Here is a 22434-nt window from a genome sequence, read left to right as displayed (position 1 = left end):
CAGCTCCTTTCCCTTCAAGCCTGTTTCCAAAGGGTGACATACCATCACAGTTTCAAATGCACCTGGAAAACCAGGGCTCTTCTAGCCCTCCAAACACTCTCCCCTGCAGCTGTCTCCACAGTCCTTTGGAGATGCAAAAAAGTATTCAAACACTTAAGCCTTGGAAAGACAAGGCTAACATCCAGCTGTTAAAAGGATTATTCTGTGCATGTGCAAGCTTGGCAACTGAGCAAGGTTGTTTGTCCCCATGAGCAGGGTGGATAAAGGGGACTGGCCATGGCCATCGGAGCTGACCTACCACAGCCGCATCACAGGCATTCTTGACAAGAACCTGGAAAAAGTTCGAGAAAGTGCTAGAAACTGTATTGGAAGGGAAAGACACAGAGATAAATGCTTGCTGGAAGGAGAGTGGAGCAAGGGAATGAGAGTCCCAAAGAAAACGAGGGCTGGTAACAGGAATGGTTGAGAGGGGAATACAAACAATCCCTTGAGTATGAGCAAATAAAGGGCACAGGGTGGGATGAGACGCACATCTCACTGACGGTTCTTCTCAGACACACATCAGGGCAGGACAGCCTTATCCCCAGACAGTGCGGGGAAGGTGCGCTGAATACAAACAAACCTGATAAAAAGCCAGAGCTGCTCTAGTTAACCCTGGCATTTCCAGTTACTCATCAGCACTGACTTGAGAGACACCCCACCTCTCTGCTTGTAAAATCTGAGCTCTGCACAGCTTCCTCCGAGACAGCAAGTCACACAACGGCCTGAACTCTCATCGAGGCAGTAACACCACATAGCGCCGATGCGTCACCCTACGTTTAGGGGGTCAGATGCAGGTGCGTCACCCTACACTTAGCCACAGGGACGTCCCTCAGACAAATCCCATAAACAAGGAGTTTTGGCCTCTGTTGCTAGCAGTTAAGTTGTCTCAAGAAAACTGCTTTAAATGAGATGGAGAGATTTATAGGTCCCAGTTTAAGAAAAGTCAATCACAAAATCTAAGCTTATGCCACAGAGGAAGCCAGCTGGTCCTCCAACACACAACTGTAGCAAGCTCTTCAGTTCTGCCGTGACACTGAATTCATTCTCTTGGGGAATCTCTGTTACAAGCTCTACAAGACAGTGCATTCCCTGTCATGCCACACAGCACTCAGTAGGTCAAAAATATGCATTAGAACAACAGCCAATAACACTCTAAAAGAGGAGAAAAAACAGGCATAGGAGCTTTTGCAAGTGGACATCTTTTCCTAGTAACTACTTATACCCGTGGCAATGAAGTCTGACGAACAGGTATGGAAAGTTGCTGCTCCAAACCTCCAGGCCTACAGCATTCTCCTCCCAGGTTAAGCTTCTACGCAACACCCCCAGCTTTTCCACGCAGGGGATGGATGTCAGCCCCCTCCCCGTCCTCCGCCGGGAAGAGCCGCAGGCCCGCAGGAAGGGGCCGCAGCTCTTGCCTTCAGCAGGCGGCAGAGGCACCGAAAGGCCGGGCTCACGGCCTCGCTCGGGACACCGCGCTGGAGCCGAAAGCTCCATAAAAGAGCCCGGTAGCCCGGGGGGCAGCTGGCTCGCACGGCTGCCCGGGGCCGGCGCCAGCTGCTCCTGCGGGAAAGGCCACGCCGCAGCCGGGAGGGCGGCCGCGAAGAGCGCGGCCGGGTCAGCCATCCTTCCCGAGACCCCGCGGCGCAGCACGGCCCAAGCCGCGGCTCCGGCACCCGAGCACGGGCGGCGGGACGCTACCGGACACCGGGGCGCTGAGGACACTCCCCGTGGCGGGGACTCCCTCCCCTCACCCCCCCCCAAAACGGGGGCTGGGGGACCGGGAGGGCTGTCAGGGCTCTCGGGCCCCCCACCTCCACCGCAGCCAGACCGCGGCCCGGCCGCCGCGGGCCCGCCCGGGACGCCGCTCCCGTCGCCGCAGCCCCGCACCAGAGAGCGGCCCGGCCCGGCCCCGAACGGCGGGCAGGCCGCAGCCCCCGGCCGGGAACGGAGCGCTGGGTCGCGTCGGGCCGGCGGCGGCCGCTGCCCCCGGCGCCCTGCGGGTGCCGCCCCGCCCCGCCCGGTACCTGCGGTCCCGGCGCCCGCGGCCCCTCAGCGCGGCTCGCGCCGCCCCATCGCCGGCTCCTGCGGCCGCCGGGCACCGCCCACCCGCGACCGCCCGCCCCGACAGCGGCGCCGCCGCCGCCCGCCCAATCCCCGAGGCGCACCGAGCGGACGCCGGCGCCGGCCCACCCAATGGGTTGCGCTGAACCCGGCCGGCGTCGCAACGCGACCACGCTGGCAACAGCCGCTGGCCAATAGCGACCCGGCAGGGCGGCCGCGCCCCGCCCCCCGGCCAAGGGCAGGCGCGCCCCGCCCCACCGCGGCCGGCGGCCCGGCCCCGCCCCCCGTCGCCTCAGGCCCCGTCGCCTCAGGGTCTCCCCGGTAGCGCGGGGCGGCCCCGCCGCGGTGCCAGCGGCTCCGTCAGGGGCGGCTGCGCCCCCTCGCCCCTACCCGAGGCTTCGGGAGGCCGGAGGGGAGCGAGCGGGGAGGCGACCGGCGAGGCGGCGGTGCCTCCTCCCCTCGGGCCGCCGCTGGAAGGGACCCGCCCCCCGGAGGATCCGGCGCGGCCTCAGGCCTCCCTCCTCTGCCGCAGTCCTGCGCCTCAGGTCTCGGCCGGCCTCACACCCGCCTTACTCGGAGTAGTTGTTTCTGGAGCAGCAGGCAACCGGACTCCTCCGTCCCTCCGTGGAGGAGCACCAGGACACGGGGGCGTGCAGCCACCTCCGCGGGCCGTGCGCTGCCAGGCCGGGTGCGAGGGGGCACCGGGAACCCCTCCAAGGACTAACACAGTGTCCTGAAGCGATGGCAAGAGCCCTCTCAAGAACATCTGCTCCTGGGAGTAGTGGATACCGAGGGTAATTAACTCCCGGCTCTGGACTGCTGCTCCCTACAGGGGCACAGCCCCAAATGTGCATACCCTTGGCCATGGCAGGGGTACCCATGCTAGTATCAACCACAGCGCTTGGGCTTTGGAGCCAGCCAGGTACCAGGTCTGAAATTATGTTCCCACCTTATTCTACAGCTGTGCCTGGAACAGAACTTTACACACACGGTATGATTTGGCAATCTTTATATCCACAATACATCATAACCATGCACAAAAATCAAGTGATGTGTATATTTACAAAGTGAATTGCACTTAACACAGGAACCAGGAATAAAAGTAAATGAAAGGAACCTCTCTTCTGGGTTGCATAAAGGTCCAGTGCTATTTATAGCCTACAAAGCCTAACAGACAACACTACCGTGCATTATCTGACCAGTTTAAAATAAGAATTACTGTTATTTATTGAAATGGTGCAGCCCTGGAGATACTCATTTCATGGAAACATTCCATTAATCACTGTTCAAGCTGTATTATCTATTAAGACTCTATTAAGAGTCTGCAAGTCAAAAGAATCCAACCTCAGCCCTGACTCACTGTATTTTACTTGAAGGACAGTTAGTCTTCACCTCTTAATTGTCTGGTTTTTCTTTTCTTATTTGAAATTCAGGCCCCTACCTTTAATACTGTTTTCCCTAGATTTTTATGAAGGAAAAAAGCCTCCCTAAGTGACTGAGTCACTTCATTAGGATCTTTTTTCTTCTACAGAGTCCAGAACCTCTAAGCAAGTTCTTCCTTCATGCTTGGAAGGGAAACAATCACCAAGCACAGGTAAGACTCAATCATTAACAGCCCACAGACAGATCACATCCACAACTTCTGGAGCAGTACAGCATGCAGGAATCAAAATGTCAGGAAGCAAAAATACCTACTGTACATTTTTCCAAGCAGCTTTGGTAAGTGACCTACTCAAATAAAAGGCACAGACCAATCCTTACCATCCTGGCACGTCCAGCTGAGAGAGCTCTCTTCTGTTCGCACAAGAACACCCCATTACCAGCCTTTCCACAGACTGTGGGGTCATTACAAGTGATCTAACAGAACAGCAACCCAACAGGGGGGATCTCTAGGATGCAGCAGTCTTTCTACTGCTTCTAACCTGCTAGAAGTGCTGAGAAGCAGCCACAGGGGGAAGAAAGGATCATAGTGCCTTTTCCTTCTACCAAATTTGATGGTCTCTGCAGCACACACAAAAATTTTTAACAAAGTAGCAGGCAGTCACTCATCAGCTGGATTTTTACAAGTACAGAGCTTTAAAACATTCCCATGAATCAAACTATCTTGTCCTGTGCAGGCTGTAGACAAACTTTCAGTAGGGATCCCAGACCTTAACTCCCCTAGTCTGTAAGCATCTGACTCAACAGGAAGAAAAGTTGTTAGATTGAGGCAGTCTACTCAATGAATTTCTTCTACCAATTACCTGTTTGTGTGCTCACCACCAAATCATTTTTACGTGTGAATTTTGGCCTTTACTCTCCCCATAATAAACAGAGTAGTTAGCAGAAAAGACTCCTGTCTAATACTGCATTGGAGGACCTGTTCTAAATATCAGCAGGAGCCTTCAACTGAGGTTTGTATTACTGACACTGGGCGGTAAGCACCCAGTGCTTTTTAGTGTTATTTTTCAATAGTTAAGTGAAAGTCATCCTCAACATCCAAGTAAGGCAAGCATAGCACATGTTCCTTCTTTCACAGGCAGCATTCCTGTAATCAGGAGATTTACATAAGCCAAATTCTGCACTCAAACCTCTTACGGCAGATGGAAGACAGCTGGAACCTTTTCTATTTTCCTGACAGCAATACTGAGACACACAGAGCCAGTGAAGTTGCAGTATGAAGCCGTCCAGGTGAGGTTACATTTAACTGTTCTTTTCACATCAGGAAAGCATGGTTAAGGAGTCTGGCCTATTGGAGAGCTTCTTTGAATGTCAGACAGCTCTTCAACAGTTCAAGCTTCCTCAGGATTCCTCCAAGTCTTCCCCTCTACAATTTCAGTAGCTATCACCAACAGTGGGTTGGGCTGTAGGTATAGTTTCTGAGGAGTGCACAAGGCTTTCAGCAGGACACCAGAGTACTCAAGATCAAAAGCATTTTCCCCTGTCTATGCACAGGAAGATGGTTCTACCAGGCAGAACTGGTGCACCGTCCTTTTTCTACTGGCACTAATGGCCCTGTGCTTAGTCTAGGCAAGAGCGTCTCAAACCCACAGAAGGGCTGCATCTCTAACTGCCTGGAGAGCAGCACAGCAATCTGGGCAAGAGTCAATACCTAGTCTAATAAACTGAGTGACCACAGCAGATAAAACCACCGCTTAGTTTACAGTGCTCACATAAGCTATGTATGTGCGTGCACACACATGCTTCCCATGTCTTGGGTATACCGAACAGTCCTGCAGCAAAATGCAGTAGGCCTTTCCACGTCACACAACAAGTCTCCAAAACAACCCAATCCCCCTGGCATGAACAGCATGGGTCCAAGATCCACCTGCTCTGAGGGGGCTTTGGTCAACACACAATGAAGTGGTACAAGGTCTCTTCAATACCCATATAATTTAACAGCACTTAAGCCCTAGACATGAACCTTTTGTTGGGACTCGGAGACAAAGTTCAGAGCATTCCACAAAGTCAAAGACTAAAGAAAATCTCTTTTAAGAGACAAGGAAGTGACTAAACTGCTTCTCAGCTTCTTATACCAGGCCAGATTGATTCTAGAAACTTCATGTTAAGTACAGGATTGCAGAGTAAACACATTAATACATCACCCTGAACTAGTAAGTCTTCTTAACAGCATGATTCTTCCTCATGCTATTCAACTCATTTCTTTATAAAAAGTTTTGTTCAAAAATTAAGGAGCCCAGCTCCACTAGTGTCCACCTGTTCTTGAATGAAATACTTTCAGTATCTCAGAATTTTCCATTCTCTCTGATGGTGTGCTCATCTGCCAGCCTTCTAAATACTAACTGCACATCACATTCTGGTCTAGGACCACCAAAAAGGAGACTACTCCAGTTCCCACTGGCTGCACCTCCTCTCAGAGGATGCTGTTGAAGTAAATACCATGTGTTGAAAGTGCTTCCCGACCTGGGACACCCTTAGGACAAAGCACTGTGATGCCTAAAGAGGAATCTATATCCTTATTCAATGGGATTAGGCTGCAACCATGCACCCCTTCACCTTGAACATATCCTCTAAACAAAGTTGAAAAGTGGAAGTGCTAGGCACCATGGGCACCCTTTGCTGTGAACTGCAGCCCTCTAGGTGCATACAGTACAAAATTAAAGGCATTGGTCTGCAAATCTTATAAAAGAAAAGCCATCAGAGTTAACCGCCCTTAATTTTATTACATAACCAGACAGAACAGTTGAGACTGGAATGTCAGATTTCCCCTTCAAGCACAATTCACAGTTTCATATTTGCTTTGTATCAGAAAAGAAAAATCAACTCACTAATACGCAGGTAGGATTCATCAAGTGAGGTACAGTCTCAGAATACAGAGCAAAAATTCACTGCAAATTGCTTCACTAGCCTTCAGAGAGCAGCAGATGGTCTCCAACTCTTCCTTTAGATAGTTTCACCCCATATTTGCCTCACCATAACATTCAGCATATACCAGAGGGGATGCAAGTGTGTAAGAGCTAGTGAATGATGAAAAGCCATCATAGAAGATTTTCACAAGCTAGCAAGAGACTGACTACACATGTTGTGATAACATTCTTCCCATTCACCAAAACAAAGTATTATAGTAGTTAGCCCTGCTGATGACAAATTTGTTACATCAGGTGAAGTACAATCATTTGAGAATTACAGTCTGCAATTCAGTAAAACAGAATAAGAGGAAAACAACAGGTTAGTAGTTATTAAGTGAAATCTTAATATTACGCATTTTAGTAGAGGTCAAGAAGATTATGCACAAGGTCAATAGTGAAAGATCATGAAGAGAAAGTTCAAGATGCAGAAGTTTTACAAAATGTATAAAGTATTGTGTTTCTCTACAACAACCAAAACCCTTACAAGTGCAGGTATATACATGACATGAAAATATTGCTTCACTCACTCAAACAGGGGTAGGAGAGATCTAGAGAAAAAGCAGCATGCAAAAAAATCCTGGGACTATAGAAGATCCTGCTTTCAGACACTGATCTACAGTACAAAATAAGCCTACTTGTACAGGTTGCAAAAGGTTTCTGAAATCAATATGCTGGCACTTACTGTACAATAATGTTAACTGATTAACATAAGCCATGAATAAATATTAAGCCACTTCATAAAGCCTGCACAAGCAGCACAGGCATTCATGGTGGCAGAGAAAGCAATGCAGACATACTTCATTGTTCCCAAATAAAACAATAGGGAAAGATTTCCCAAGCAGGAAACAGTAAACTACACAGCTAGACTAACTGTATTAGGGGTAATTACATACTAAGTAATGTTATTTTCAACAGCTTTCTTACCTGTGTGCAGCCACTAAAAACCTCACTGTGAGACTTTATCAGGACAGAAAACAGAGCATTTGGTAGGATAGCTATTTTCTTTTAATTTCTCCCCCATGTTTACAGAAACACAAGAAAAAAAAAATCTGACTATGGGAGGAAAAAGCCTTGTCACCTAAATGTAGTTATTTCTTCAATATAGTTATAGTCAAGTCCCCATGGTTTCTCTCCCAGAGGAAAAAAAAAACAAAACCAAAACCATTTGAGGAGAGTGTTTCATGGGATAATATCCAGCAGCAGATGTTCCAACACAAACATGTCTATCAGATCAGTGCCTACATTTCAAGCCCAAAAGTCACCACATTGAAGGGTATTTCAGAGGGAGGGGAATGTTAGCCCTACAATTAAAGCTCTAAGGTGAAAGAGGGGACTTGGGAATGGGGTAAAGGAGGGAAGAGGGAGTCACTGAATCACAGGAGATAAGAAGTGCACACAAGTTTCTAAATGAAGCACAGACGAAGTGAAGGGCACAGGAGTCATCTACAGGAGGTCACAGGTTCTGACAGCACTGGAGTTTGTTGGATTTCTGTCCATCGGTGGTTGGTGGGACACTGATGTCAACTACATTGTTGCCAGGAGACTCATCGTGTGCAGACCGATCTGCAATCTGCTTCTGTGAAACAATGCGGTAGATTTCTGAAATGAGAACAGACTTGTTAGAGCCCAGAAAGACATTACCTCCAATGGAGCACATGCATATGTCAGAGCAAGCTGTCAAACAAGATGCTAGAACCCAAGAATGAGAAGATTATAACCTGGGAGCTGTGAAAGGGAATCTAGTCTGACCAGCTGTGGCATGTAACATCTGGCTGGCTTTCCAGCTCCGTAATGGATATGCCAGCTCTGTCTGGAAAAGTTATTAAGACAAGATTCCCTACTGTCTTCCACAACAGCGCTTCCTATCATGTTCTTTTTCAATGACTCCATGAACACGGAGCCTTATTAAAAGGCTTTTTAAATGAGAAAGGAACAGGAATGCTCCTTTCTGAAATAGGGAATCATATTTTTGATTAAAGAAAAGGGCAACGTAATCTAAAACCACCAATCAACAGGATGCTTGCAAAACATCATTGCGCAGCAGCAATGACGGTATCTATTTCACACTAGCTTCTGGCAAGCTGCTACTACCAAATGACAGAAATGCCTACTCCTCTCTGCTACAAATCAGTTCTCCCACCTATGACAGTAAAAAGCCACATGGCTCCATAAAGCCCCACATTGATCTGAAAATACTTTTCCTGAGAGAATTAATTTATTTGACTCAAATTAATTTATGCCTGAAAGCACACAGATCCACAAGGCTATAACTGCTGAAGAGAGACTGCCAAGTTAAAAGCTTTCAGAAACAAACCATTTCAACTGCATAGTTAGTAGAAATAATTTAAGTTGAAAGGTTTTTAAATTACTTATGTCACTGACTATAAGCCCTTGTTCCAACTTCCCTTCATTGTGAGACAGGAAAAGGGCAAGTACCTCCCTGGAAGTCTGCGGTAAATATTACGGTCACATTCATACAGCCACAACCTCAAAACAGCAACACCCAAAATCTTTAATAAGAATAAAAAATCATGGGGCACTATGTGGGTTTTATTTATTTATTTTAAAGAAGCTGCACATATTTACATTGTTTAAAATTGAAACCTTTAACCCAAGACTGATCTCGTTGCCACTGGCTACCTTCAGCTCTTTCTGCTGAAAGGGATGAGGAGAGCTGTACAGAGATTGTCACATCCCCCTTCTTTCATGCTCAGTGGTATATTTTAATACTAGCTGTTCAGAGTCATTGCCAAGCCCTCTTTTTCTTTGGGGTAGCATCTGTTTGGATTGGTTTTTTTTTTTCCCCAGTCTTTAGTGATCGCTCAAACTGGTTGCCAGTAAGGAAACTCCTGTCCTGCTTCTCCCACCCTCTTCCCTCCTCCAAGTCCCCTGCAGCTGCTCCCAACTCACTGCTCTACACAGTGTATTTTTCTCAGGTTTCTTCTCCTCCCTTAGAAGGATGATTGTCCCCCAGGTAACCACTTTAAGGAATAGCCTTTTCAGGACTACTCAGTCTTACCAGCCACATCCCCACTGTACCTGAACTGGACAATCTCAACACTTTTGGGAGCACAGGACACTGCTAAGAGATAGTGATTTGAGTTCCGTTTGCCCAGGCCTGACCTCAGCTCCAGTTCTGGCTCCCTAAGTACCTTATCTGTTACAGCACACTGTATTGGGGCTCTCTCCTAGAGCAACCATAGGCCATCTTCTCTACCCAGGGTCAGTCTCAGGACAACACTGCAAGGGAAGACAGGATGGATGGTGACCGCTGAACTACGCTCAGAGCACTAAAACCATGGATACCATCTCAAAGAGCCAGGCAAGTTGCCTCAGATCCAGCCAAATGTCACAGATAAGCAGTGAATCTGCTATAAGGCTGCCCGGCACAAGAGACAGTCCCAGCTCAGGCAGCAGGCGGTCTTCTCTATGGCTTTGTCTCAACAGCAATGTTCTCCAGTTGCTTCACCAGTAGCTCTAGTAACTTAATGCAAATCTTGCTGGGCAGCAAATATAACCCATTCCTAGTCTGTCAGGCTTTTTACTTATAGAAGCAGCTTGGCTACCGTTTTTCTCCTGCCTGCCTCTTCTTGGTCATCTTCCTTTAATTGCAACACATTTCTGGTACCAACAGATTTGGCCAGCACCAGATATAGCGATCCCAACAGTTCTTACTGCTTCCCTGCACACCTCTGCAAAAGAAACCTAAAAGAGTCTGCCTTACAGAATTCACGATATTAAAACTCAGCTTTTTTCCTAGTAATAGGCTCATTCATATATAATCAAGAAACAATAATACAAAGCCAGTTCTTTGGTCAACATTCAGTAAGCAACATACACCAGACACTTCCTGATAATCAAGCAGAACCAGAACAAAGGCTCATTCTCATTTCACTCAAATCAGTATCTGGTCACAATAAAGCTCAGAAAATGCTCATCTTGAGATGTTGCGGGACATGTAAATCAGGCACAACTTGACAAAACAGTGTACAGGGGTAAGACTATAGAAACAGTTTATCCGTCTAGAATTCAGCTATGGTAAGCAATAGTCAGGAATTGGATCCTGCCAACTGTTCACGTTATGGATCTTAAAGAGCTTTTCAAGAGATGGAACAAACACCCTAACAAATTATATGGTGTTTTCTCCTCTTTAGGACAAGATTCAGATCTCATGGGGCAGCCAGAGGTAGAACAGTAATCCAATACCTGTTTGATAGCCCTCTTCCTATTTAGGTATGATTTTTAAGGGTTCTTTGCCAATTAGCAATTACTTCATTTTAGGAGTGGAAGACTATGCTTTGAAACATCAAACATGCAGAACACGGAGTGGAAGGCAGAGTCGTTCAAGTTCATCAGAGTTTGTCAGCTCCAATTCAGCAGTCCTGCAGGCCCATGATGGTTTCCTTCAGACATCCTTGGGTGTGACAGCACCATACTTCCCAGGACTCTGCTTCCAAGGATTAGCACTCGGTACTAGCTACTGTGCACTCAGCCACATCTACAGCAGTTATATGTGCTGAGGAACATTCTTGGGCAGTGGAACTCATAAGCTGTGGCCTCATTTTGGCCTCTGACCACTATCACATTCTTAGACAATTCCTGGGACTCTTCAGGGACATTCCCAGAGGGCAGTCTGCATGCAGCTATGCTGTTGGTGCATAGTCACCTACAATCCTTGCCATCATCTGAGAACAAGAGTTTAGTAGTCTGGACAAAAATACTATGTACCAGTCTGCTTTGGTGCAAGAGAACACACTGGAACTTTTAATTTCCTAGCATGCCTGTGGCTTCGCTGCCTGAATTTTGTGCACGCACAGAACTACTAGTGCCTTTACAACAGTGCTATTGCAATAGCTTGAATTCATGGAACATCAGGAGACTAGAAACCTCCAGATTCTTGGGCAGAAAGGTATGCGTGGGGTGGGAGGCAGAACACAAAGGCAAGATTAGAAGGCTTGCAAACTAACCATCATTCCCAACATTCATTTCCAAAACATTCTAGATAACTGCAAAACATGCCCATGAAGAAGATCCACTACCTCAGGAGGTCCTCTGAATCCATAACAAACCATACCTGTAAGGATGTTCTTGAAGGCTTCTTCTACATTTGTTGAATCCAGAGCGGATGTTTCAATAAAAGATAAGTTATTTTTTTCTGTAATAAATAACAAGTTGCTCAGTTAAAAAAATTAATAGCACTTTATTTCACCTTTACTTTGAGGTTTTCACCTTTATTTTTAGGCCAATCAGCCAGGGCTCAGTCTTTTTTTGTTGTTGGGTTTGTTTTGGTTTGGTTTTTTACTGTTACACTAGGAACAACTTGGTGTGCCATTTATTTAGCTGCTAGCATTTCAGCAGCGTCACCTGTGACCACTGCCTTTCCATAGTGTGAGAATGTTTTCCTCACTGCAGCCCTTGTTCAGTCAAGCAGTACAATATTATTCTCATCTGGCTACAGATGACACCTAGAAGTACCTTGAGCCAGAGCACAGGCAAAAGCATGTTGGCTGCAACAGGAATCACAATTCCTGCAACCCCAAAAAGATAAACAGACCTACACTTTCCTAATCAGACCCCACCTCCAAATTACAATAAGCCCCCTGGTAATACAGTCTATTTTCTTCTTTCCTCTTACAATGCAAAAGATATATTTTTTTATTATTAAAAAAAAAAAGATTGTGATTAACACCCAAACATGACACATGGAATGGTACTGTACCACCTGCCCAGAAATAGGCAAATTTCAGTCACAGAACTGAAAACAGCAACACCTGTACCATCACTAGCTATTTAAAACAGCCTTAGTAGGAAGTCAGGGACAAAAAATAAGTTGTTGAACCAAGAGATCAAAGTAATGCACTATCTAGAGTGCCTACTAACTTGTTTTGCTTCTCTTATATAGACTTTACTTCTCATTCATCTGAAAATTTAAAGTGGTTTTACAAACCACAGGGTACTTGCTTACTAGCAAACTTCAGAAAACATGTTTAAGCAAGCCCTAGTGATATTCCTACAAGGATTTTAAAGGCTATACATTTAAATTCCACCCCCAAGCTTGATATCCACACAAAAGTAAGCTGAACGTCCCTAGGCCTATAAGGGCAAAAGAGTATTTGACCAGTGCTCAGCAAGATAAGAGAGAGAAGTAATGCAGTGGCAGCAGCTCACATAACCCACTTGATTTCTCCCAACAATTGATAATCTCCAAGTATGATGATCACTGCATTTAAATGAAACTAGATGACACTACTATATGCATCAGTGCTCTGGAGCAGAAACTAGACCATCTCAGAGAAGGTTCAGTATTCATTCGCAGCTGTCCACATTGATACGTGCTCAGTAGAACTGGGCCTCTAGGAAGGCAGGAAAGACATTTTGTGTTGTGATATTTTATATTTCTATTGTGACATTTTCTCTTCTAAATGTTGCTTACTGTTTCTAGCCTTGCTAAAGGAAGTGTTTAATCTTCAGCTATCAGGCAGTTCAAGGACAGTGTTTCAAAAACATGTACTACCACTAGATTTAAAAAAAAAACCAAAACACCAAACAAAAACCAAAACAAACAAAAAACCATAACACAACCCACCCCCCAAAACAACCACACATGCTATTTAATAAGCCAAGATATTTTCATTTAAAAAAAAAATAAAAATCTTGAATGCCTTTTTTAGGGTCAAAAATAAAACTTGAGGTGAAAGTTCAGTCCTGGACAACAATACCATGATTACAGCTTGCACCAACATCATCAAGTTCAGAAAGCACCAACCTAGACCACACTGTCTACAAACCTGCAAAAGCCCGGGCCTCATCAGTGGGCACAGCTCTCAGATGGCGGAGGTCACTCTTGTTACCCACCAGCATGATGACAATATTGTTGTCTGCATGATCTCTAAGCTCCTTTAGCCAGCGCTCCACATTCTCATAGGTGAGATGTTTGGCAATGTCATAGACAAGAAGAGCCCCAACAGCACCGCGGTAATATCTGAAACCATAAGGCACATTCCTTTACAGAGAGCTCTGAGTTATACCAACAAACCTGGTATCTCTGGCTCTTGTATACTGGTTACTACTAAAAAGTTAAAAACATTTCCCCTGCTTTGGAAAAAGTTGTGCTGATGCAAATACTGCTGTTGGGGGTTTTTTAAGCCTAAAACCAAGTTCCGAATGCTGGGGTTTTTTTAATGGCATTCCCAAAAATTCCAATGTATGTAACAAAATGCTGAAGAGACTGTGGAAGCTATGACATCTTCAGTCTGCTAAAACAGCGTGCAAGAAAACTCACAATGCATTTCAGAATCGGTACTTCTAGAAGGTTTTTGTGAAGTTACAACTTATCTTTCTGCCAGAAAAATAGTCCTTAGTAAAATGTCAGTATTTGTTGCTGATCTTTCAAATGCCTCCTGTCCCTCTTAGAAATTAAAGAGGGGAACTCTGGGCTATATTGACACTTATCCACAAGCCCATAATGCAAGAACAGAGTTTGCTCCCTCACTGCACGTTTGGGCCCATTCCAAGGGCTCAAGACAGCACAAGCCAATCTACATCAGCAATCCTATAACATCCATATCTCTCTTCCACACAATCCTAACATTTCTCCTCCGCTCCACCAGCCCCCATTGGACATCTCGTCGAACTGATTCAAAGCATCAAGTCAGCAGAAAACATTCACTTCTTACTGCTGCTTGGCGTTCTGCTGGCTTAGCAAGCTGAACTGGCCTAGCAATGTGTCAAGCAAGAGCTCGTGCCAATACAAAGGAGAGGCAGGATCACAGGACTACAGATGCACTCATTCTCATCGGCCAAGTCTGTTGCCGAACAAGACTCAGCCAGTAGTTTTTCTGCTAAGCTTCTACAGCAGTAAGAACAATTCAAGGGTCACAAAAAAAATTCTGAAAAACACACTAACAATTACGGAAAAGATGCAATTTGAAATCACCACTTACATCTGTTTCTGCCTTACATTGTTTTTGCATTCCTTCCCTATAGATTATTCTCTTTGAGCTCCATGCTCTTCTATTTTTCTCCCACCTATTCTGCATTACCCTATTTCACCTCAATGAAAAAAGTTCCCCTTACCTTGAGTTTAATACAAATGGCTCAATCTGTGCATGATTCAGAAACAAGTTTGTGCCTTTAAAAACTCATGTACATCTGTAACACTACAAAATTTCAACTCACTGATCAGACTATGCCCTGGATAACTAGGCCTGCCAATAGGGTTTTCTTTTTTTTCCTCTAAAAGATACTTTTGCCTACTAGCTACACAGAAGTAGGTACACCCAGAGCTTACATCTCAAGACACTGTTTGGATTAACAAGGTGCCGTACATGAAAGCTTCTCAACACCACTGTTCTAAATAGGGATGCGCCTAGTGCTGCAGTCAGCATTATCACAGGTGCCTTTCTATTTACCGGTTATTCAGCATGGACTCTTGGACCTAATTTTCAGGGCTGTGACTAATTCAAAGTCATTGAGATTTCAAGGGAGTTTGTGGCTGCAGACTGCCCTAAAAATACCCTCAATCTCAAGACTGAGGGGCAATGAAGACCAGAAGCCACTGGCATTATGGTAAGCTGTCATGCCTAGACCAAAACTTGATGCCAAACAGTACCCAGCTTCCATCAGAAACGACACTCATTCCACATGATGAAGATAGCACATACAGGGCAGGTAAAAAAACCAGATCACAAGATTCAAACAGAATTTCCCACACTTTTCATTTAAGCTGTCATTTTTTCTATAATAGTATCATTAGAATCTAAAAATTACTTTAATTATATTAATCAAGCAACACAGAAGTATTTGCTATCTTATGACTTGGATCTACACTGAAGTCTGTCATAATGATTTTGTCATGTGTCCCAAATATGTTTCACTAGTTCTCTACACATAAATTTACTGGTACCGTCTCTGCTAGAATTCTGCTGTTACACTGAGCAAAGACATAGTACTCACGCTGAGGTAATGGCACGGTATCGTTCTTGTCCTGCAGTATCCCAGATCTGTGCTTTTATCGTCTTCCCATCCACCTGGATGCTCCTGGTGGCAAATTCCACCCCAATGGTGCTCTTACTCTCCAGATTGAACTCATTGCGTGTGAAACGTGACAGAAGATTACTCTTCCCGACTCCAGAGTCTCCAATCAACACAACTAAAAGAAAAAACATTATTTTCGAAATTAAATCTTCATACCAGCATTTACAGAGTGCAGTAGTGCTACCTTGCTGCTACGTTGCCTTGCAGACAGGACCCAGAGGAGTTGCGCAGCCAGATAAACATAGGAGAAAGTTATGCTGACAGCACCTCAGACTTTACTACTCACAGCTTGCTTCTCCAGCCCCAAAACAGCCCCAAGCCTTTTTGTTGCTAGCAGCTCCTCAGTTCCTTAGAGATGGAAATGAGAAATTGCTACAGGGACTGTTAGCAGCTACACATTGCTTTGGAGGCCCCAAGCCACTGCAAGTAATTAGAGGTAACTACACGTCCCTTGCATACTCCACCTTTTTCAGAGGAAGGCTGCAACCCATACTTCAAGAAACACTACAATCAAGAACATGGCAACAGGCAACCTGTCTGCCTGAGAAAAGCCTGTGTACAGTATAAGCCTACTCTATTTTTATTTTTTTAAAAAAACAAACAAACAAATAACCAACAACACAGAAAGTAAACAATTACTTGGAGTCCCTGTTGGGGTCATACAGGGTGTTCTATTTCAATAATTTAATTCGTAAATACATTCGCCACAAAAAGGGGAAAAAAGGAGACATTTGATACTACAAGCAAGATACAAAGCAAAGCAGAACTTCATCCAGCAAAATGAGTTCTAGTAGATTGCAAGAGAAGTAAAAGATGAGCTAAAAATCTCTGCCTCCACATGAGGTGTTGCCATGTTAACAGAAAAATGTTAGTGCAGAGAGATCTTTCGTACACAAAACCCAGCTTTACTGAAAGGAATTGTGAAAATAAAAGGTACACCGTGTATGTAGTAGGAGCGTCGCCCTACTTTGGGGCTGAAGCTCCCTGCTGATCCCGCGGCACACCTCTTTGCCACTCCTGCTTGAGCAGGCTGCTGCTTCATACTCAGCCACGCTAGACCGGGCTCTCCATGAAACCTTCTCATCAACAACTCAGACAAGATGCATCATACTAGGTTCTTTACTACGCAGCTAATGCAACTACACACATTTTCTTAAATCCCTGTATTACTGACTAGAGCAAGAAATAACTAAAGGGAAAAAAAGACTAAAAACAACTTAAGTCTCAGCAAATACTGTATCATATATGACTTTGGTATTCAAGCTAACAGTATTCTGGCTTGAACAGAATGAAGAAAGGCAATCTCAGTGAGGTTTCTTCAACCTTGAGAATATTTCCTACTTCGGTTCAAAGTACAGATTTATTTATCTTCCTCATTCATACAATCTGTTTTTCCTATAGAAAAGCAGACATGGGCAGAAAACACTCCTGATCCCTCCACAACAAATTACAGAAGACTCTTCTCATTACACACTTCCAGAATGAGCTCACCAGCGTTCTCCCAGGACCAAGGATCGTACTCGTCTCTTAGTGTTATTACAGCTTTTTTCTGCTCAGGCCATTGTTTCAGGATACAGCTCTGGCAGCATACTGCTCCAGTTCACATACCTTCCCACCCCTGCTAGCAAATTCCAAAACTTCTGCTGTAGCCCTCCGTTACTCTGCTGCGACAGCTCCCGAGCTGCCTGCATAGAGAGATATCTGAAATGCTCCAGACTCCCCCCCCCAGCATTTCATCCGGCTGACAGCACAGATAGACAGACAATTGTGCTAGCACAGCTGAACAGTCAAAATACAACAGAGGCAGGAACGGGCAGCCAGTGGATCATGGCAAGGCGCCACAACTCCCCGCCCGGGATAGCTTAAATCAGCTCCTCACAGTGCTCTCTCTGCCTGCACTGGCAAACAGCCTAAACCATTTTTTAGGGTATAAGAACAGATATATAAAAAAAGATTTTTATGATGAGTTCTAACTCTAGGATTTTGTTAGCTTTATTTTCCAGACAAACAGTTTTTCATCACTAATTCCACGGGGTGTTCCAAGAACGGGCCGAAGGTCACCCATCTTGCACAGTGATCTGCTAGTTTGGAGTACACTGTACCCTACAGCAAAGCCCTGACCATAACCAGAAGGAGGTAAGAACATCCACCACACAAACTAGACCAGCTTGGAAAAAACCCTGAAGCTTCCAACTGTTTCCGAAGGGAGCTACCTTCTCGTGAATCTGCAGCTCAAGAAAGCAGAGCCATCTCTCCACGTTCTAGCCACCTCCTATCCTCTGGCATTTTAAAATTACCAGCTTTGTGCATAAACCGTGCAAACAGCTCTCAGGTCATTAACTCCATCTGTCACAGGAAGAAAATTCAGGGGGTCCTGCGCTACTTTAGCTGGTTACTCGTCTCTGCTGCAATCTGGCAGCAGGCTCCCCTTTACCAGGCTGCTCCATATTCTAGCACAGCTCATAAGAGAGCATTTTTGAGAAGTTACTGGATGCAGAAGTAACAAAGGAAGGCCACCAGATCCCAACTCAGTAGATAATGTTCTCTCTACCTTATAGTCTCCAAGTGCTTCTTGTTAATACTCAGTCTTGAGCATTAAACAAGCATTTTCACCTTCAGGAGAAAGACGCAAAGACTGGAGGCCCACACGCAGACAGAACCCACAAATTTTGTTTTCTATGGGAATTGAGCAAGAAGATACTTTCAAGATTCTGGACTAAGTGATTAGATCTCAGAAAAGTTCCTGAATATGGGAACGGGTCACCAGACAACATTGCCCGTTCAAATGCAGAAGTCTCGACACAGTAGAAAAGAAAGTTCCAAATCAGATCTAAGAGCCTGAACACTCCCTAAACGCATCTCACCAGAATCAATGAAGTCACACTCCCTAAACAGCCTTGAGGGCCACACTGGTAATGGAAAGATGCACTGGTTTTAACCTGGAAGTGACCTGAACCAATAACCAGCACCAATCATCATCAGATGGCTCTAAGTACACAAGCAAGCCACATTTAGTGCCCTCTTTAGTGGTGCCGCTCCTTCAGTCTTTCCTGATTTTCTCTCTCCTCCACCACACTGTGCCAGCCTGCAGGTTACCGTTCACCACATTACCCATCTGTCAATGGCAAAGCATGCCGATCTCAGTCACCATCATCACTCTGCTTCCCGTGTCTTGTTAGGCCTCACAACACAGACCCACAGCTGCCTAAGCCGAGCACAATCCTTCTACCCGGACACCCACTTCATACCTTGGGATCCTGGTACAAAGCAAGCAAAAGACAGAATTAAAAATCCAGGGCAATACATTGTTGGTAAGAAAAAGAAAAAAAAATAAACGATCAAGTTTATGATAGAATTTTAAATACACTAGTTAATTAATCTGGCAAAAAGAATATGTTCTTTTGAACGATCAAGAAGATTAAGACTCTCTCTAGCAGAGACCACATAAGCAGAGTTCATTATAAATATTAAGCACATAAGGTTGCCAGATATTGATGACTAATATGACACGCATTTGTTTTTAATAAGCACAGCCTTTGTTAGGCTTAAGCTCTAATCAGAGCAGACTAAATTCTCACAAAGGTAAAAGAAATCTCTTTCTTCTACGGGTGTTTTTTCTTTCCTTTTTCAAGAGCCAGCATGAATTTAATTTTTAAAATAAACACTGATAATAGCTAATCTTCTTTAGAGGAAAATTAATGTACAGATCACATTTTAATAGGTACAAGGCTTCCAATATTTTAGCAACTATGAAAAGGTCATGAATTCAATTCCAGATCCAAACCATTCAAAACTCATCATGAAAAGTTCCTGCTTTTTAACCATCTCAGCTACAAAACTAATTGGGAACAGAGCCCTGAACCGCTGGCTTTGCTTGGGTTACATCACTGGAACATGTACAACAAGATCCTCACAGCCTCATTATTCTGCGCAGCTCTGCATACAGAATTCAGCTTGTTCTCCCAAAGGTTGGCTCAGTCATTTTGTTAACAAACAACATTTTGTTGTGATCAATAAAATAAGCGGTTCTGACTGTCGGGATGCACACAGAAGAAAGGGAAATTGGGAATAAAGATAAAGAGGCAGTAGTCTAGCAGAGCAGCTTTGACTATAACCACACTCGCATCCCCAGAGCGCCACCAGACCTTAAATTAGTTTTCGCCTACTGTGTGCTAGAGCCGATAAGCCAATAATGTTCATGTCTCCTGCAGCCCTATTGAAAAGGCCAGTCCTGAAGCACAAGCTGACGGGCAACGTGAATGAGGGAGCACTAAGAACAGTGAGCCAGCTACACACAGAAACTGTTGCTACAAACTCCCTGGCCATTTTCACCCCTGAACAACTGTTTTGTAGGCAGTATTTCACATGAAGGAGACTAACAATAAATGGGGCTCTTTGCCTTTTAAACTTTTCATACAGCTGATTTATATAATCTATGCTAAGTGACAGAAGTTCCTATACAAGCAGTTCTAGATCTTCCATTACACAAAAAAGTAAAAGTTATGACTTTAAAGCAACACTGCATTCAACTGGAGTTATCCTAAATAATATACAATGCGAGGATGCAAATTTCTCAAACAAGCAACAACTGTAAAAGCTAAAATCAGAGTCCAACCAAACTTCATTTGGAAATAAGTGGTAGAGGAAATGGTCAAACCTTAAATTTAATAAAAATAATCCTTCCCAGACTGCAACCCTCCTCCACCATTATTTCTACCTCTGAGCACTGCACGTGTCTGGTAGAAGAGAGTTCAAAAGCCATCTATGTAGCTAAGAAGGGGCTAAAACAGAAGTCAATCAAACCCCTGGATATTATTTTTTTTATTCTGTCAATTCCCCTTGATATTTAATTCCATTTTTGGAGGAGGCAGAAGGGAAAGGATGGGGAGTTGGGCCTACAGCGGAGACCTCATCCCACTTGGTCCCACTTACATCTATTATTTCTTGCCTAGTCCCAAAAAGCCTAGAAGGAAGGAAGGAAGAGATGAGTAGATAAGGAAGGGGTTTTTTTCTGGGTTTGTTTATTTTTGAAAAAGACATCAACACAACTACCCCTACCCAAAAGATGCACAGAAAAGGACAATTCTCTCCCCCGCCTTTCATTAAGTGCTACAAAGTATGCCAAGTTACTTTGCAGTATCAACACAACAGCATGCTTCATGACCAAATAGTTCCAGGTTAAGTTTCACTCCAGATAAAATTAAAAAATACGTTTTGAAGCAGCATAAGTATTTTTAAAGATGAATGCAGTTTTGCCTACCTAATTGACTATTCACAAAAAGAAAAAGAAATACATTTTTTACGCTTTCAAGTTCCTGGCTATTAAACCACTTGGGAAATAGATGGGGGAATGACTTCAGAAGGAAACTAGTGTAGACCCAGACAGTTTAGCATATTGGAGGCTAGCCTTCTGCTTTATAGGCAGAGAAGAAATAAGGGATTCCCCCCGCCTCTATCTTGAAGACGGTAAAACAAATACAGCAAATGGGCAAATACATCCATAAAACATTTCCAACAGATGAGTAATTGCTCTTTCCCTTCATCCACAAGCAGGTGTGGAGTCACTGCTGCCCTTGTTAGGGTTCAGGTTTGTACAGCGTGCCCTGACATCAAACTCCTGGGAAATTTTCATGGCAGCAAGCGCCCACCCACGCCCCTCCCAGATCACCGGAGCACCCACAGACAGGCAACCTCAACCTCACCTTTTGTAAGACTGAAGTCTTTGGACAAATCTAAGGGTTTCAGCCATGCTACCACAGGAGACCGAGCATAAAACCGGTTGGGAAACACGACGGTGAACGTTTTACACCCATCTGCACCATTCCTTAGGCCTCAAAGGCAGAGTTGTGGGATGCTCCGGGGAAGAGGTCAGCCCGCGCATCTTTACACGTGCAGGACATCGACCTGCAGCAACCTTTGCACACCCACGACGATAAAAACCACCTGAGCCAGCACAAGAAGAGCAGCACCCAACCCACCCCGCACTTACCTCTCTTCTCACACAACCCCTGCACGCAGCTGCTGGACAACCCAAAATGTCACAACTATGGGGACGGAGCTATCAAAACAACCCCAGGCTGGTTTAAGCCAAATTAACACCGTTAAGCTTCCTGGCTTCGGTTCTTAGGGTTCGGCCAGCAGCCTGCGAAGGAGCTCTCCACCGAAGCCGAAGTTTTTTTTCGGCTCCGGCTCGACGCCGGGGGCGACCTCCGCACCGCCGCCACCACCGCCCGAAGCCCACCGCCCCTCCAGCCCCCGGCCCAAGCCCTCAACCTCCCCCCGCCCGGGGCCGCTCTCCCAGCGCGGCCACCGGGGGAATCGCAACCGCCCGGCTGCCAGCGCGCAACCCCCGCCGCGGCCGGGCGGGGAAGGCCCGCGGGGGGCTCCCCCCCTCGGCAGCCCGGCAGCGAGCCCGGCGCCGGGCCCAGCGGCGGCCGGGGGCGGCCGGGCGCTGCCCGCAAGGCCGCCCCGCGCACAAAGGCCGCGGCGGCCGCCCCCGGGCCCCGCGGCCTGCCGGGCCGGGCCGGGCCCAGCGCCGCCGCGGAGCCCGCAGAGGGGCGAGGCCGCCCCGGTGCGGCGCGGCCCGCGAACGGCGGCGGTACCTTTGAAGAGGTAGTCGTACTCGTCGTCGCGGGTGCCCATGGCGATGGCGGCGCCGACCCTCTGGCTGCCAGGCACCGACCGCGGCCCAGGCGGGAGGGGGGGCCGCTCCCGCCGCCGCCTATCAGCGGCCGCCAGAGCCCGCAGGAGGCGGGCGGCGCGCCAGACCCATCAACGGCGCCCAATAGGCGACGGGCGCGCCTCTGACTGGCGGTCGGCGCTGCCCAATCGAAAGAGGGCAGCTGGGGAGGGGCGGTGCTTGGGTGCCTGAGCCGGGACCCTGCGAGACGAGGCGGTGCCGGGGCCCGCGTTGGGGCGGGGCCTGGGGAGGGAGGGGCGGGGTTTG

The 22434-nt window shown here is 46.2% G+C and overlaps 2 protein-coding genes across 3 annotated transcripts in view; both read right to left on the bottom strand.

Annotated features, from left to right (window-relative positions):
* Positions 1 to 2155, bottom strand: part of MARCHF2 (membrane associated ring-CH-type finger 2) — a 37560-nt gene extending 35405 nt beyond the window's left edge. Inside the window, exon 1 of one of the 2 annotated variants that reach the window (XM_075038299.1) lies at positions 2067 to 2155. The gene's annotated coding sequence lies outside the window, so the exon portion shown is untranslated. The remainder of the gene's footprint in view (positions 1 to 2066) is intronic. The other variant, XM_075038296.1, reaches the window with a different exon arrangement.
* A 4085-nt stretch (positions 2156 to 6240) lies between these two features.
* On the bottom strand, positions 6241 to 22216 carry RAB11B (RAB11B, member RAS oncogene family). The gene is made up of 5 exons (XM_075038294.1): positions 22091 to 22216; positions 15408 to 15603; positions 13241 to 13434; positions 11527 to 11607; positions 6241 to 8051 (listed from the first exon to the last, which is right to left on the bottom strand). The coding sequence occupies exons 1-5, from the start codon at positions 22128 to 22130 to the stop codon at positions 7906 to 7908; spliced, it is 657 nt and encodes a 218-aa protein (XP_074894395.1). The 5' UTR covers positions 22131 to 22216; the 3' UTR covers positions 6241 to 7905.
* Positions 22217 to 22434: the final 218 nt, after the last annotated feature.

The sequence above is a fragment of the Buteo buteo genome, chromosome 10, assembly GCF_964188355.1.
Source record: "Buteo buteo chromosome 10, bButBut1.hap1.1, whole genome shotgun sequence".
NCBI classification, from domain to species: domain Eukaryota; kingdom Metazoa; phylum Chordata; class Aves; order Accipitriformes; family Accipitridae; genus Buteo; species Buteo buteo.
The sequence above is the reverse complement of the archived record's forward strand: the minus strand, read 5'-3'. Positions and strand labels throughout refer to the sequence as shown.

Bases quoted from the DNA above. Each gene is read 5' to 3' on its own strand.
- RAB11B (XM_075038294.1), bottom strand. From the start codon at position 22,130: ATGGGCACCCGCGACGACGAGTACGACTACCTCTTCAAAG. The intron at 15,604-22,090 runs GTACCGCCGCCG...TTTTTCTTTTAG, and splicing joins GTACGACTACCTCTTCAAAG to TTGTGTTGATTGGAGACTCT. The intron at 8,052-11,526 runs GTATGGTTTGTT...TTCTCATTTCAG, and splicing joins CTTCAAGAACATCCTTACAG to AAATCTACCGCATTGTTTCA.